The following is a 17330-nucleotide window of genomic DNA, read 5'->3' as shown; positions in this document are numbered from 1 at the left end:
AGAGGCAAACAGGCGGGCATGTGAGAGGAGAGGCAAACAGGCGGGCATGTGAGAGGAGAGGCAAACAGGCGGGCATGTGAGAGGAGAGGCAAACAGGCGGGCATGTGAGAGGAGAGGCGGACATGGGGGCGGGCATGTGAGAGGAGAGGCGGACATGGGGGCGGGCATGGGGACATGCAGGCGGACATGTGGGCGGGCATGGGGACATGCAGGCGGACATGGGGGCGGGCATGGGGACATGCAGGCGGACATGGGGGCGGGCATGGGGACATGCAGGCGGACATGGGGGCGGGCATGGGGACATGCAGGCGGACATGGGGGCGGGCATGGGGACATGCAGGCGGACATGCGGGCGGACATGGGGGCGGGCATGGGGACATGCGGGCGGACATGGGGGCGGACAGGCGGAAATGGGGACGGACAGGCGGACATGCGGGATTACATGGGGGCGGACAGGCGGACACGGGGGGCGAGCAGGCGGACACGGGGGACGGGCAGGCGGACACGGGCAGGCAGACATGGGGACACGGGGGACGGGCAGGCGGACACGGGGGACGCGCAGGCGGACATGGGGACGGACAGGCGGGCGGCCTCAGAAGGTAAACACAGCACAGGACAATGTTCCCAGACTGTTTTTGGCAAAGAGGCAGTCAGTCTATCCAGTCCTCTCATTGTGGAAGTGCCCTGGAGGGGGCTTGGATAAAGGAGGCGCTGAAAAATGAATGTGCTGCAGATTGTGGAGCTGGTCGCTTTGAATTTGAATATGTTTTTCCGAGAAGCACTGTTAGTCTCATGTGACTCCAGACTCCCTCTCCTCAATTGACTCTCATGTCTGTCTGCAGGACTGGTCACTGGTACAGTGAATTTGTGAGCATTAGGCAAAGCTCCAGAGAGATGCATGTAGATCTAATTAATGCTAAGATCAAGTAATTAAAGTGTTAGATAAATTACAAAATCACTGAATTCTAATTAGGCCGAAGTCATAATGCTGTTTTGCCAGACAGTGATATGTTACCGTCTCATAGATGGCCTTTGTAGTTTTATGGTTATTAATTGGTCTTATATGAAGCATGTGATCTGTAGATTAGGCCCAGAAACTCTTAACTAGCCTAACCCCTGATCTGTCTTGCAAATGGTGAGTTGACTTTGCTTATAAAACATGTTATAAAGCCTGAAGATGCAGTAGGATAGCTCTAATGGTTTGTGTGTCCTTGTGTGTTGCTGGCGGGTGCATAGCAGAGCTCCCCCTACCCCTGTTCTCCTGTTCTTGTCCCTATAACAGCGTGTTCAGCATACAAAGTGTACCAGTGAGCAGGAACAATGAGGAAAGCGAACAGCCAGAGAGGAACTGAACAGTTTATTACAGTCCTGGTCATTAAGGCCGAGGGCCTACCTTCTAGCCTGCAGCTTATTGACAATCATATGACTGAAACTCATGCGAAACTATGTTAAATGATCCTCATGGGTACTATATAACCACATGTTAAAATAATGTTTTCACTAGTGTAATTACAGCATTATTACATCCGCAGGTATAAAAGCACTTTTAATGTAAAGTGCTACCCTTTTGGTCTCATGCTTCACCTGCACCAGCTGTGAGAGTGATTTTTTTGAGTTGGGTTAAACTTGATAAACTAAACTTCCCCTGCCATTTTACGTTTAAATATTCTCCTGTAAACCAGGGCATGGTTTGCCAACAGCAATCATTTTTCCACTGTCGCTCTCTAAATTAGGGCATTGTGATTTAGGCCTAGACTTAGGGTTGCATCCCAAATGCCACCCTATTCCTTTTAATAGTGCACTACTTTTGAGCAGGGCCCCAAATGTGTGTGCTATTTAGGGATTATGGGTGCCATTTGGGATGCAACCTTAGTGTTTACCTCTGGTCTGCTCGACTCTACAAGGGGATCGAGGGTTAAAGTGACAGAAACACTCACAACCACTCTCAAGCTCACTCTCACTCACTGGAGAGTGTTTCCGCCATGTCAGTCCTGGAGCCTCTTGAGGTCAGCTAGTTATCTAATAAATGCACTCAGTCAGAGCAAATGCAATTAGCTATACAGCCTGCTAATACCAGTGATGGTGTAGACCTAAATCAGCATTCAGCATATTGTTTGTGCAACAGTATCGTTTAAATCATAGAGGAATATGTGAAACATGAATATGTTAGCTATATGAAGTAGCTAAGAGAGAACATTAAATGTAGCCAAAGATTATAGGGTCCCCTAGGAAACACTTGTCAACAATTATCCCTGGCGTTTTCATTCGTTGTCATGTCAAATAACAATGTATTCAAAGTGCCCACTATTATATTCTAGCTATAGTATTGGAATAATTATTATATTTCCATGATTCCAACAGTTCACCCAAGTGTTTTGGCGCTATATCACAAGTCAAATCGCAATTGCAACATTTAGTTAAAAATAAGGCCTAGGTTGCTTGGCCTTAAGGCGCAACCCTACGCAGCAGTGTGGAAATGATCTCAAATTAGTGCAGGAAGTAGCTGAAAACGCAGATTGTTTTTTTGGGGGGGTGTAAGTTTTTAATTGAAGAGTATAAAACAATCCGAATGGAGAAAGGCCTATTGAAATCACTAAGAATGTATTTGTTGCCACCCTTGGGTCACGCACTACTCAGCAAATTTTAAATATTTTATTATTAAAAAACTAAATACTGTCATACCATCCTATTATTATTTGAAATGCCGTGATATGATATTTGGCCTATATTGCCCATCCCTACTTTATTCGTTAGACTTTTTATGACCTCAAAGGGCTTGTACGTATTGGATTCTTCAGGACTGGCATCCATGTTTATTAGGATTTAATGTGCATTTTACACAAGTTGCAATGATGGTGCTGATGATGGCACTGTAAATATAATCCTCCATAACTTCAAATGAACTGAATAAGGGTATACACATTCAAAGCCTGTTGCTTTCAAATGGTCTTGGGGCTGGTTCCCTAAACTCCCTGGAGAACAAAGAGAAAGGCCACAGGAAGGTGACCCACCTCAGCCCTCCACTGATGCAGGTCGACGCCCTGCGCTACCCTGCTCTCTGAAACAATATCACAATAGAGAATGGAGGGTATTTGTGGCAGTCAGTGTGCTGCAGTGGTAGCTAACTGCCCAAGTTGGTAGCTAGCTAGATGCTTTTGTCAGAAGAAAAGGTCAGGAGGCTGTGTGCGTGTCTATGTGTGTGACGAAGCAGTAAGGTGGCTGGAGGCCCAGGTATTCTGTTACCGTTCTAGACAAAGCAGGTACGGCTCAGAACTGATGCTCTCTATATAGTGCACTACTTTTGACCAGGGTCCATATGGCTCTGGTCAAAAGTAGTTCACTGTGTAGGGAATAAGGTGTCATTTGGGATGCAGACTGCGTCATAATTGACCATAGAATGTTTGGATTTGTTGAACTTTGATCTGAACTTGATGAAACAAGTTTGGCATAACGAAATGCCATTGTTGGCACGGATATAGCAGGCCTATTTTTCCAGAAGAAGTAGCCTATGTTCTTCATCATGTAACCTTTATTTGTAGGTCATTCTCATTTAGATCAGTTTATTTCGTAAGATCAGTTTATGTAGTAAGATTCGATACTAAGGGTTGACCCATTTTGACCAGCCATTTGAACACTGCTTAAGACAACATCATAGTAGTGCTGCTGTGCAATTATGTTTGTTTTAAAAGGTCACACATAACCGATAGATGGGAAAGAAGAAAAACAGCATAGTAGTTTGTCCCTAGAGGCAAGATCCTTGAGAAACTAGACAGAGAATTTTTATTTGCCGATAAAACACTTTGTCTTCTTGCTTTAAAGTTAACCCCCCACCCCAGAGACATAAACACACAACCCGAGGGGTTGGAAGCATGATTAAATAACTTATGTAGGCCTACACTCCTGGGTTGTCTGTTAAGTTCAGGATGTTTGCTCCTATGAGGACTTAACTGTTTACATGTTAACCTACTTGTTGGCTAAGTGGAGTTCTTACTAACAATTGCTTTGTTTTGTGTCGGGACTTGGGAGTTGATGCTTGGATCGTGTTCATTATGGTTCACCGTAGCAAAACATTTTGCAATGGAACACTTAAACAAATGTTTCTTTATTAACTTCTTGAAACTCCCCATCCCGGATCCGGGATCGTGACTAAAGCCTCAGGCTCATTAGCATAACGCAACGTTAACGATTTCTGAAAATCGCAAATAAAATTAAAATAATGCGTTTGCTCTCAAGCTTAGCCTTTTCTTAACAACACTGTCATCTCAGATTTTCAAAATATGCTTTTGAACCATAGAAATTGACTAATTTGTGTAAGAGTATGCAAAGCTAGCATAGCATTTTGTGTAGCATGTAGCACGCAACATTTTCACAAAAACCAGATAACCAAATAAATAAAATCATTTACCTTTGAAGAGCTTCTGATGTTTTCAATGAGGAGAGTCTCAGTCACATACCAAATGCGCAGTGTTTCCTGAAAGCGTCTGTGTGTAGGAGAAATCGTTCCGTTTTCTACATTGCGTCTGGCTACCGAAACGAACCGAAAATGCAGTCACCTACAACGTGAAACTTTTTCCAGATTAACTACATAATATCGACCAAAACATGGCAAACGTTGTTTGGAATCAATCCTCAAGGTGTTTTTTCACATATCTCTTCATTGACATGCAGTTCATGGAAGCTTGCTTTCCTCTCTGTATCGCATGGAAAAATACTGGCAGGTGACTTTTGCGCACCAATTTCGGCGCAGGACACCGGGCGGACACGTGGTAAATGTGGTCTGTTATGGTCAATCTTCCAATGATCTGCCCACAAATACGTCACAATGCTGCAGACACCTTGGGGAAACGACAGAAAGGGTTGACTCATTCCTCTTGCGTTCACAGCCATATAAGGAGATCATGAAAAACAGAGCCTCAAAAATCCTTGTCATTTCCTGGATGCCATCTCATCTTGGTTTTGCCTGAAGCTCACGTTATACGGCACGCACAGAGAAGATCTTTGTATTTCTGGACACGTCAGAGTGTTTTCTTTCGAACGGTAGCAATTATATGCATAGTCGAGCATCTTTTTGTGACAAAATATCTTGTTTAAAACGGGAACGTTTTTCATCCAAAAATGAAATAGCGCCCCCAGAGTTTCAAGAGGTTAACCTGTTGATGCTCTGGGGGCGCAATTTCATTTTTGGATGAAAAACGTTCCCGTTTTAAACAAGATATTTTGTCACAAAAAGATGCTCGACTATGCATATAATTGATAGCTTTGGAAAGAAAACACTCTGAATTTTCCAGAACTGCAAAGATATTGTCTGTGAGTGCCCTAGAACAGGAGCTACAGGCAAAACCAAGATGAAACGGCAACCAGGAAATGAGCAGGATTTTTGAGGCTCTGTTTTCCATTGTCTCCTTATATGGCTGTGAATGCGAGAGGAATGAGCCTGCCGTATCTATCGTTTCCGCAAGGTGTCTGCAGCATTGTGACGTATTTGTAGGCATATCATTGGAAGATTGACCATAAGAGACTACATTTTCCAGGTGTCCGCCAGGTGTCCGCCCGGTGTCCTCCGTCGAAATTGGTGCGTCATTTTCAGCTGCTGGTATTTTTCCATGGGATTCTGAGGGAAAGCAGGCTTCCACGAATGGCATATCAATGAAGAGATATGTGAAAAAACACCTTGAGGATTGATTCTAAACAACGTTTGCCATGTTTCGGTCGATATTATGGAGTTAATTCGGAAAAAGTTTGACGTTTTGCTGACTGAATTTTCGGTTCGTTTCGGTAGCCAAATGTGATGTACAAAACGGAGCGATTTCTCCTACACAAAGATTCTTTCAGGAAAAACTGAACATTTGCTATGTAACTGAGAGTCTCCTCATTGAAAACATCCGAAGCTCTTCAAAGGTAAATGATTTTATTTATTTGGTTATCTGGTTTTTGTGTAAATGTTGCGTGCTAAATGCTACTCAAAATGCTAAGCTAGCTTAGCATACTCTTACACAAATTAGTGAATTGCTATGGTTCAAAAGCATATTTTGAAAATCTGAGATGACAGTGTTAAGAAAAGGCTAAGCTTGAGAGCAGGCATATTATTTTCGTTTCATTTGCGATTTTCAGAAATCGTTAACGTTGCGTTATGCTAATGAGCCTGAGGCTGTATTCACGATCCCGGATCCGGGACGGGTAGTATCAAGAGATTAATGGACAAGTTCATAAATGTTTTTATTCTAATACATTGGATAGATGCAGTGAAATGTGTTCTGGTCAGCCGTACAGCGCTCCTGGAGCATATTAGAGTTGATTGCCTTGCTCAAGGACACAATACAGATTTTTCACATTGTCAGCTTGGGTATTCGAACCAACGACCTTTCAGTTACTTGTCCAATGCTCTAACCACCTGGCTATCTGCCGCCTATATTCAGTTAGGACCTTGCTGCTTCACTCAGTTTCGGCGCATTTCCTTTTGTGCCTACTTTACACAACCCTGGTGTGTGTGTGTGTGTGTGTATCCAACAGTGCGGTGTCTTTGTCTATCTTTGTTGCTGTTCAGCAGCTTGGGTGTTTGGGACGTGGGGGCTGTCACATCACGATGAGTGGATGGATGATGGGTCACATTTGGCCCGTGATGTGGGAACTGAGACATCCTTAGTTCTGTTGAAAGGGGTCAGGGGGAAGAGGGGCCGATGTGTGTAGGGGGTGCAAACTGGGACCTAAATATAGATATCCTTTTTACAACATGTTTGGTCTTGAGGGGGTTTAATGTTCATAGGCGGGATAGCAGCAGAGTAGTGTTTATTCTGACCAAGCTGGACCAGCAGCAGAGTAGTGTTTATTCTGACCAAGCTGGACCAGCAGCAGAGTAGTGTTTTTATTTTGACCAAGCTGGGCCAGCAGCAGAGTAGTGTTTATTCTGACCAAGCTGGGCCAGCAGCAGAGTAGTGTTTATTCTGACCAAGCTGGGCCAGCAGCAGAGTAGTGTTTATTCTGACCAAGCTGGGCCAGCAGAGACATGCTGTAGGATACATACATACATACATACATACATACACACAGTTTTGTAGCACGCTCCCACTGAACTCCAGCTGTTCTGTTCTCTATGTCCTTGACTTCCAGCTCCAGCCCAGGTGTTTGCCATGGTCATTGTTGCTAAGCTCACATTTCCCCTCTAGTCTCTCTGTGCTGTGCTTGGTTTGTCTGCCTTTCAGACAGGGAAAGTCTGTACTCCGTACTAGAGGTTGACCGATTTAATCGGAATGGCCGATTTAATTAGGGACGATTTCAAGTTTTCATAACAATCGGAAATCGGTATTTTTGGGCGCCGATTTACTGATTTTTATTTTGTTTAAAAAAAAATTTTTTGTACCTTTTTATTTAACTAGGCAAGTCAGTTAAGAACACATTCTTATTTTCAATGACGGCCTAGGAACGGTGGGTTAACTGCCTTGTTCAGGGGCAGAACGACAGATTTTCACCTTGTCAGCTCAGGGTATTCTATCTTGCAAACTTACAATTAACTGTACAAAGCAATAACGACCTGCCTCTCTCTCGTTGCACTCCACAAGGAGACTGCCTGTTATGCGTATGCAGTAAGTCAAGGTAAGTTGCTAGCTAGCATTGAACTTATTTTATAAAAAAAATAAACAATCATAATCACTAGTTAACCACACATGGTTGATGATATTGCTAGATATTATCTAGCTTGTCCTGCGTTGCATATAATCTGACTGAGCATACAAGTATCTAAGTATCTGACTGAGCGGTGGTAGGCAGAAGCAGGCTCGTAAACATTCATTCAAACAGCACATTTGTGCGTTTTGCCAGCATCTCTTTGTTGTGCATCAAGCATTGCGCTGTTTGACTTCAAACCTATCAACTCCCGAGATGAGGCTGGTGTAACCAAAGTGAAATGGCTGGCTAATTAGCATGCGCTAATAGCGTTTCATACGTCACTGGCTCTGATCCTTCTAGTAGTTGTTCCCCTTGCTCTGCATGGGTAACGCCGCTTCGATGGTGGCTGTTGTTGTTGTGTTGTGGTTCGAGCCCTATGAGGAGCGAGGAGAGGGACGGAAGCTATACTGTTACACTGGCAATACTAAAGTGCCTATAAGAACATCCATTAGTCAAAGGTTAATGAAATGCAAATGGTATATAGGGAAATAGTCCTATAATTCCTATAATAACTACAACCTAAAACTTCTTACCTGGGAATATTGAAGACTCATGTTAAAAGGAACCACCAGCTTTCATATGTTCTCATGTTCTGAGCAAGGAACTGAAACATTAGCTTTCTTACATGGCACATGTTGCACTTTTACTTTTCCAACACTTTGTTTTTGCATTATTTAAACCAAATTGAACATGTTCCATTATTTACTTGAGGCTAAATTGATTTTATTGATGTATTATATTAAGTTAAAATAAGTATTCATTCAGTATTGTTGTAATTGTCATTTTTGGTCCTCCAAAAATCGGTATCAGTGTTGAAAAATCATAATTGGTCGACCTCTACTCCGTACAGCAATCCACTATTGTTCTGTAGTGTCAGCACTTTTAAAATATTTATAAGGAGGTAAGGACTGGAGACGACAGTTTCAAACGGCCTGGCCTAGCACACCCTGATACAAAATAGCTAGTATCTTTGCTCCAGGCAAGGGGTGTGTCCCACATGGCACACTATTCCCTATATAGTGCATTACTTTTGACCAGGGCCTATAGAGGTCTGGTCCAAAGTAGTGCACAATGTAGGGAATAGGGTGCCATTTGGGGTGTATCCAAGGTGTTAGTCAGTTTGGGTGTCTGATCCGGTGGATAGGCCTATAAGTGCAAAGAGTGATTATCAACACAGTTGCTATAATAAAGCGACCCCTCACTACACTAATCCGTGTTGGCCTCCTTCCTTCTTTCTCATCTTATCTGCATATGAGTCTCTGCAACTGTGTATATTTGGCCTCAGAGAATTTAAACTGCTAGATTACTTCCTGTGTCTCAGGGTACGTACCAAATGCCCCCCTGTTCCCTATATAGTACACTATAGGGCCATGGTCAAAATAAGTGCACTATATAGGGAATAAGGTGCCATTTGGGATGTAGGCACTGCCTCTTAGGCCAAAAATCAGGGTCTGTCTTCATGAAGCACAATGAATGAATGCTGCTCGCCTGGGTTTTCTGTAACTGATTGTCCGTGTGTAGAACTGATTTGTTCAGAACAGAAGGTAGTAAGGTGGGCCTTATGCCATCCACAGCTGTACTGTTGTCGAGTAGTGTAGCAAGCCAGAGGAGAAGCACATCAGTCATTGCACTGACAGACAGTGGTTACCTGTCCATCTCGCTCCCTCACGAGCTCACACACCCACACACACACCTGTTCTTCCTGTCCCACTGAAGAGAATACCCTAAGAAAGAGAAATTATGAGAGGTGGAAGAGTTGAGGGAAGATGGCTTTGTCATGTGCAGCACACAGTTGGGCTGAATGATCTTTCTGTTGTCGAGTCTCTCCTCCCTCTCTCCCGTATCTCTCTCAATCTCTCATAGGCAGTGGAAGGAGAAGACCTTTGTCCTCACTGAGTTGGGAGGCAGTTATTTAGATAAAGGGGAGCTTCCCCAATCCGTCTCTCCAACCTGTACCCATTTAAAGCAGAGTATGTAGCCTTGTACAGACATGATTGTTTAGTAAAGTGGATGTTTTTCCACAGGTCTAAAATGGAGTGGAGAGAGGAAGGCTGGGTGTTGTGATTACAGCGGAAGAATATCCCATTCCCTCCATTTCAAAGATGGACTGGAAACTGTTGCTTTGTATATCATTACATTTACATTTGTCTTTTAGGGTTCGGTGCCTTGCTCAAGGACACATCGACAGATTTGTCAGTCTGCGCAGGGATTTTAACCAGCAACCTTTCGTTTACTGGCCCACCGCTCTTAACCGCTAGGCTAACTGCCGCCCGTATACTGCCAAGTCGCCAACCAATGTTGAAGGCTATGTCTAGAACTTCACTATTATGGATTGTCGAGCCGGGTGGTATGATTGATTGGGATGTTTTGCCTGGGAACATGGCCTAATATGGGGAGATACTTCCTCCAGAAGTAAAAGCTTCCCCCAAGTGGATGTGACACCTACTCCCGTTGCCTGCTTCCCTCCTGCTTGGATTCCACCTGGCGAGCTGTTCACCATCTGCCCTGGTTGTCTCTACCCCCCCCCCCCGAGCTTTCGCTTGCCTCCAGCACACAGGCACTGTTGGGGCGAGTGACTCATAACATACAATGGCTAGCCCCAAGTCGTTATATATTTAAAAAATGTATTGTGAGTTTTGCTATTTGCCTCACGACTCCTGCATGCTTTGTTGAATATGATTTTTCTTTACCCAACCATGGGACAGACTGTTTGTTCCCACACTCGATTCCGACAGTATTGGTTATGCTGACTTTGTCTTCCCATCCTATTCTAACCACCTTTGCCGGCTTTGTATTCATGTTACCTGATGAAATTGCTGTACAATATGATCTTGTTGCCATCTGATGCACATTCAGATGTCATAAATCAGCACTGTAGAGCTCTCCCTGTACTTATGCGTTCCTTGATTGTATTACTGTTGATGATATCTGGAAATGTGCATGTACACCCTGGCCCATCTACTGTTGCTAGCCCTATTCTGACTTGTGCTCTGAAATCTGCTTCACTGATTTCTGCTCTCGTAAATGCCTGAGTTTTCTGCACGTTAACACTAGAAGCTTCTTACCTAAAATGGATCGATTTTAAAGTGTGGGTTCACATCTCCAATCCAGATGTGTTGGTCTTTACTGAGACGTGGTTAAGGAAGAGTGTTTTGAACACTGATGTTAACCGTTCTATTAATAACCATTTTTCGGGCAAGACAGATCTTCCAAAGGTGGGGGAGTGGCAATCTTTACCAAGGATCACCTTCAGTGCTCTGTTGTCTCCACCAAGGCTGTCCCCAAACAATTTGATTTGCTGGTTTTAAGTATTATACTTTCAAATAGCTCTTTGTTGACTGTTGCTGGGTACTATCGTCCTCCATCAGCACCGGCCTGTACCTGCCCTAAGCTCTCTCCTGGCCCCTTACACTAAGTCTGAATTGGTCATGCGAGGTGACCTAAACTGGAACATGTTTAAACCACCTGACCAAGTCCTAAAGCAATGGGACTCCCTAAATCTTTCTCATATTTTTACCAATCCCACAAGGTATGACTGCAAACACCCAGAAAAGGATACTCTTCTTGATGTTATCCTGTTTTACAGCCTGTGTTCGTAATGGCTGCTCAGTGAAACGACCTGTCCTGAATTGTCATAGACGTTTGCTAAAAAACCTTGAATGAGCAAGCATTCCTTCATGAACTGGCCTCTGTAAAATGGTATAGAATCAGCTTGATCCCTTCTGTCGAAGACGCTTGGCCCTTCTTTTTTGATATTTTCAGTGGTATTTTTAACAAACGTGCCCCATAAAGAAAAAGAGAATTAAAAACAGGTTCAGCCCCTGCTTCGTCCGTGATCTTGCAGAGTTACTCCACCTCAAGAATTGCATTTGGCGAAAGGCTCAGCACACGCATACTCCGGCAGACTGGCTCTGGTTCAGGCAAATGAGAAAGAAGTGCACTCAAGCTATCTGGAAGGCCAAAGTTTGTTACTTCATTGAGCAGTTCTCTCTCTGTGGGTCTAACCCCAAGAAGTTCTGGAAAACGGTTAAAAACCTGGAGAATAAAACCTCTTCACAGCTGCCCATGTCCCTTAACTGACTTGCCTAGTTAAATAAATCGGCAAAAAATATTGTGCTAGAGGTTGCGTTCTCAGACCTCTCCTGTACTCCCTGTTCACCCATGACTGCGTGGCCATGCACGCCTCCAACTCAATCATCAATTTTGCAGATGACACTACCATTGTAGGCTGGATTATCAACAACGACGAGACGGCCTACAGGGAGGAGGTCAGGGCCCCCGGAGGGTGTCATCAGGAAAATAACCTCACACTCAACATCAACAAAATAAAGGAGATAATTGTGGACTTCAGGGAGCACCCCCCTATCCACATCGACGGGACAGTAGTGGAGAAGGTGTAAAGTTGTTTTTTTTAAGTTCCTCGTCGTACACATCACGAACAAACTGAAATGGTTGACTCACACAGACAGTGTGGTGAAGGCACAACAGCACCTCTTCAACCTCAGGAGGCTGAAGAAATTCGACTTGTCAACGAAAACACTCAACTTTTACAGATGCACAATCGAGCGCATCCTGTCGGGTGTATCACTGCCTGGTACGTTAACTGCTCCACCTACAACCGTAAGGCTCTCCAGAGGGTAGTGAGGTCTGCACAACGCATCACCGGGGGCAAACTACCTGCCCTCCAAGACACCTACAGCACCCAATGTCACAGGAAGGCCCAAAAGATCATCAAGGACAACAACCACCCGAGCCACTGCCTGTTCACCCCGCTATCATCCAGAAGGCGAGGTCAGTACAGGTGCATCAAAGCTGGGACCAAGAGACTGAATAACAGCTTCTATCTCAAGGCCATCAGACTGTTAAACAGCCATCACTAACATTGAGTGGCTGCTGCCAACATACTGACTCAAATCTCTGCCACTTTAATAATAAAAAATTGGATGTAATAAATGTATCACTCGTCAATTTAAACAATGCCACTTAATATAATATTTACATACCCTACATTACTCATCTCATGTACAGTTGAAGTCGGAAATTTACATACACCTTAACCAAATACATTTAAACTCAGTTTTTCACAATTCCTGACATTTAATCTTTCTGTATCTTTAGGTCAGTTAGGATCACCACTTTATTTTAAGAATGTGAATTGTCAGAATTATAGTAGGTATAGTGTAGTAATATTTTTTTCTCTGAGATCTTGGCTGATTGCTTGATTTTCCCATGATGTCAAGCAAAGAGGCACTGAGTTTGAAGGTCGGCCTTGAAATACATCCACAGGTACACCTCCAATTGACTCAAATGATGTCAATTTGCCTATCAGAAGCTTCTAAAGCCATGACATCATTTTCTGGAATTTTCCAAGCTGTTTAAAGGCACAGTCAACTTAGTGTATGTAAACTTTAGATTCACTGGAATTGTGGTACAGTGAAATAATCTCTGTAAACAATTGTTGGAAAAATGTACTTGTCATGCACAAAGTAGATGTCCTATCCGACTTGCCAAAACTCTAGTTTGTTAACAAGAAATTTGTGGAATAGTTAAAAAACAAGTTTTAATTACTCCAACCTAAGTGTATGTAAACTTCAGATTTCAACTGAAGTTTACATACACATATTTATATGTACATATTCTTATTCATTCCTTTACACTTCTGTGTATAAGGTAGTTGTTGTGAAATTGTTAGATAACATGTTGGAAATTGCTGCCCGGTCGGAACTAGAAGCACAAGCATTTCTCTACACTCGCATTAACTTCACATATGTTTATGTGACCAATAAAATTTGATTTGATTTGAAATCAAAATGATTGTGCAAGAGAGGAGGAGGATGGGACTGGATTGTGTTGACACATTCTCAGATACTGTATTTGACATCAGAAAACCCCGTGTTAAGTTGATCAACACCTGTCATCAAGATGTCTCACTGTACGTCATTGAAAGAGGCAAGCCTATTTGTTGTTTTTGTACTGACCACTTTTTATATTCCCACACATCTATTGCTCGCCGTCACTGCCATCGGTTTGTTTGGAAAGCAGAGTGATCGTCTGTGTTGTTTAGTCACATTCCTTAATTCAGATGATTACTCTGGAAATAGAAGTAACCTAATAATAGCCTCCATTTGTCCATCGGGGTTTGGCTTCTACACTCCAGTGAGAACTCCATCGGTCTATCCATTTATCCCTCCCTTCAGAAAAGAGCTGATCCACAACAGGAAACAACTCGTAATCTTTTAACTAAACAGACATTTCCTGCTCCAGTTGTTGTCAGTTGGACTTCTAGCTCTCATTAGCTCCTCTGTACTCATCCATCCTTACTGCGTCCTCTGTCCCATATCTCTGCCTGGCTGGGAAGGCACTACTTTTAAGTGACATTTCAGACTGCTTTGGAATTATTCTTAGGATACTAGTTCTGGAGGAAGGAGGAATACCCACCAGGTATTAGTAGTGTCTCATTTCATGCGGATTGTTTTGTTGTTTTGCTTCTTGCAGAGGTTATCACATGTATTAATTTGGTGTTCGGCTCTTAATTCGTTTAGCCATCGAAGTTATGGAAATAAACATTGTGTAGTCTTGTTTTTCATTGTTTGTATAATAACTTATTTTCCTAAGTCAATTTTGTTATTGGATTATTGGTCATTTGCTTGTTTCCAGCTCGATGTTACTGTCATTCCATGCTGTGGCTGTTCTGTTAGCATACATGGTTATCATGTAGTTTGATCTATTACAGGCCTTGCCAGGCTTGCAGAGCTTTCCTTCTAGAATTAAATGGTGTGTCCTTGGCGTGCCCGTGTGTGTGTCCTCCCAGTGTGGTGTGATGTAACCTAGCATATTTAGAGAGCCGTACTAAACTCTGTAATAAAGTAGTAATAAATTACTAAAGAGGAGGCTTGGCTTCCATTTGGTCTCATGACTCCCCCCTCCCTCCTCTCTACTGCAGGTGACTTGCCCCTCGCTTTAGCAACACAGCCTGTGGAGAAGAGGAAGAGTGGATCCAGGAGAGGACCATGGAGCAATGTGAGACTTCTGCGAGCCCCAGCAGAGATCACCCATGGAAGGCAGCGACCATGAAGAGGATGGCCTGGGCCCAGAGCAGAGACTCCTGGCAGGGCCCCTCTGAGAGTCAGGACACCCAGGATCAGGAGGGTTGCAGCGAGGAGATGGTGTCCCCGGAGCCCACCATGGAGACGACGGCCCCGGCCGACGAGCCAGGTACGTTGGGAAGAGCTTCAGAGGGAGCAGCAGACAGAAATAATTCTGGTTTGGGTTTTTGACAGCTTGATATATTGCAGCATGGAAGTCATGATTAAACAATAAACCCTACTTTAAGGTTGTATTGCTCTATTAGTAACTAGCCCAAAAAGGAATGAAATCCTCCAACGGCAAACTGTTTATTTAGATGTTTGAATCCAGTTGTTATGGACATTGTAGAATTGTTCCAGGCAGTATGATGTTATATAGGAATTGTACATGTTTTCTTCTCTCAGGGCGCTTCCCTAACAAGATTGCAAGCTGGCTCAAGGACTGCAGGTATAGTAATGTTGTGTCATAATGAAACCTCTACATTGACATGTAAATTGACATTAGGGCACACAATGGACAACGTTGTAAACCGTTGTGCAACAGAAAGTGAAAATTAGTGTTTCTTATTGGACCAGTCAGGATTGCCCCTCTTTGTTTCAATTGTTTTTTTTCAGTTTGATGTCTAATGAACACAAGACAGGGCCCTGGTAAAGCCCTTAATAATGACAGAGAAAGAGCAGCATAGCAACCATGTATTGTGTTTCCTTGTATCTGGAAGCTGCTGTGGTCCAGCTCTCACTTTGTCAGACATGTTATATTTGCTTTGTGAAGGCGGTGCGCTTTATGCTGCTATCTATGCCTTTGGGAAGTTTTTCCATCAGCCCAGGGCCTATGTTGTCAGCAACTGGTCTGGTCCACTGCCTCAAGTTGATTCAACAAACATTACCATGGAACTTAGAATCTGGTTATTGAGTCAAATTCTAGATGGTAAACCCCCCAAACCGATGTTTGTGAGCAAGACTGAGTGATGAAGAGAAAGAGCAAACAGAAAGTCACATGATGTTGATCATGAGCGTTTACACAATGTCAATGTCTCTTTATGAAATGTTCATGTCATATGACTGGTGCTGGTATAGGCCTTCAGACAGGTGTTCCATGCTGTTAACCTAGATGTTACGAGTGCCGTAGCCATGCCAGCATCGTGATACTCATTAGTATCATGGCAAGGAAACAAAACATTTCTTTAAGAAAACAGCCCTAATGTTGGAAACATCATGTTGTCACCCAGAGTCATGTATTTATTTTCAAAGATCTAGATCACAATATTTTACATACAGCAGGTTTTTAAAAGACCAAATAGTTAGCTCTGCTTTGTGTTTTCATTTTTGCCTTGGAAAAAATATTGCAATGCTGGGATTGTCCCAGTCCTAGATGTAACAACATGAGCAGAAAGCATATCAACTTGACTTGGTCTGACTCACTCAGTATAGAAGTATAGTTCCATCAGAGTACAGTAGGACATCAGAAAGCCTATAGACCTGCTTAGGTCTCTGACAGTGACCATATGAAGTTGTTTGATCTGTCGACGTAGAGGTGAGCTCGGAGCGTCACGGCGCTGTGTTAGGGATGTTGTGCCACGTTGCTATCTTTAGCCCTTAGACTTAGAGCCTTGTGTTTGACTTGCTGTTTTTTCTCACACTCCTCAGCCAGACTTGACTTAGTTTTATCCAGGCCTTCCTGTACACTAACAGTGGAGACTGGAGGCTCTGTTACTGTTCTGTGACTGGTAACATGACAGTCACTGTCTAGTACTACTGTGGATGTAGGACTACTGTATCTGTGGATGTAGGACTACTGTATCTGTGGATGTATAGTATATTGATCATGCTTATATGGTTAGTTGACTAATAGTAAGAAACAGTTGTAGTGTTTGTATATGTCTCTGTGTTGTAGACACTGGTGTCTCTAACAGTGTGTGTCTCTGTGTTGTAGACACTGGTGTCTCTAACAGTGTGTGTCTCTGTGTTGTAGACACTGGTGTCTCTAACAGTGTGTGTCTCTTCACAGGACTCCTCTTGGGGCGTCTTTGGATGAGCAGAGCAACACGCAGTCCAAGGGTGAATTTCCCTCTCCTACAACACCAGTCATATGCTATACAACTGTAACTCTCCAATGGAAAAAGAGAATGTGTGTCTGTGCAGATGGTGTGTGTGTGTGGGTCAAGGGGGTGTTTGTGGAGTATTCTGCAACTCCCTTTCTCACCACACCTTGCAGCCCTAGTGAACTTTGGAGTGTTTCTGTAACCAGCTGCTTTACACATCCACCCACACACCAGTTACCAGTCGGTAGCTTTCTCAAACTCTGTCGCTCAGGTCGTCTTATTGTCCTTCTAAACCCAAGTAAGAAACAGAGCCAGGCACGATGTGAGTATCCTAAACTGAAAGGAATAACATTTGGATTCCCTGCATTTGCTTTAGTCTTCTGGGTAATGTAAACCTACATGTGCAGCTGGTGCTATCTACAGTAGGTAACACTTACCAACCAGCCACGGTAAATATTTCTCCTAACCAAGCATAAATATTTGTTGTGGTTTGAAGTGTCTGTCTGTACTACTACTACTACTACAGCTACTCTGTTTAAAA

At 43.4% G+C, this 17330-nt stretch overlaps 1 protein-coding gene across 4 annotated transcripts in view; it reads left to right on the top strand.

Annotated features, from left to right (window-relative positions):
- itprid2 (ITPR interacting domain containing 2) overlaps nucleotides 1–17330 on the top strand; it is a 48067-nt gene that overhangs the window by 7590 nt on the left and 23147 nt on the right. Inside the window, exons 1-4 of one of the 4 annotated variants that reach the window (XM_064976651.1) lie at nucleotides 13925–14103; nucleotides 14606–14877; nucleotides 15153–15195; nucleotides 16756–16805. In XM_064976651.1, the coding sequence (XP_064832723.1) occupies nucleotides 14673–14877; nucleotides 15153–15195; nucleotides 16756–16805 (298 nt within the window). In that variant the 5' untranslated portion in view covers nucleotides 13925–14103; nucleotides 14606–14672. Of the gene's footprint in view, nucleotides 1–13924; nucleotides 14104–14605; nucleotides 14878–15152; nucleotides 15196–16755; nucleotides 16806–17093; nucleotides 17112–17197; nucleotides 17239–17330 lie in introns of those variants that run through there. The other 3 variants (XM_064976650.1, XM_064976653.1, XM_064976652.1) reach the window with 3 other exon arrangements.

Source organism: Oncorhynchus masou, chromosome 10, assembly GCF_036934945.1.
Source record: "Oncorhynchus masou masou isolate Uvic2021 chromosome 10, UVic_Omas_1.1, whole genome shotgun sequence".
In the NCBI taxonomy this organism is placed as follows: domain Eukaryota; kingdom Metazoa; phylum Chordata; class Actinopteri; order Salmoniformes; family Salmonidae; genus Oncorhynchus; species Oncorhynchus masou.
The sequence above is the reverse complement of the archived record's forward strand: the minus strand, read 5'-3'. Positions and strand labels throughout refer to the sequence as shown.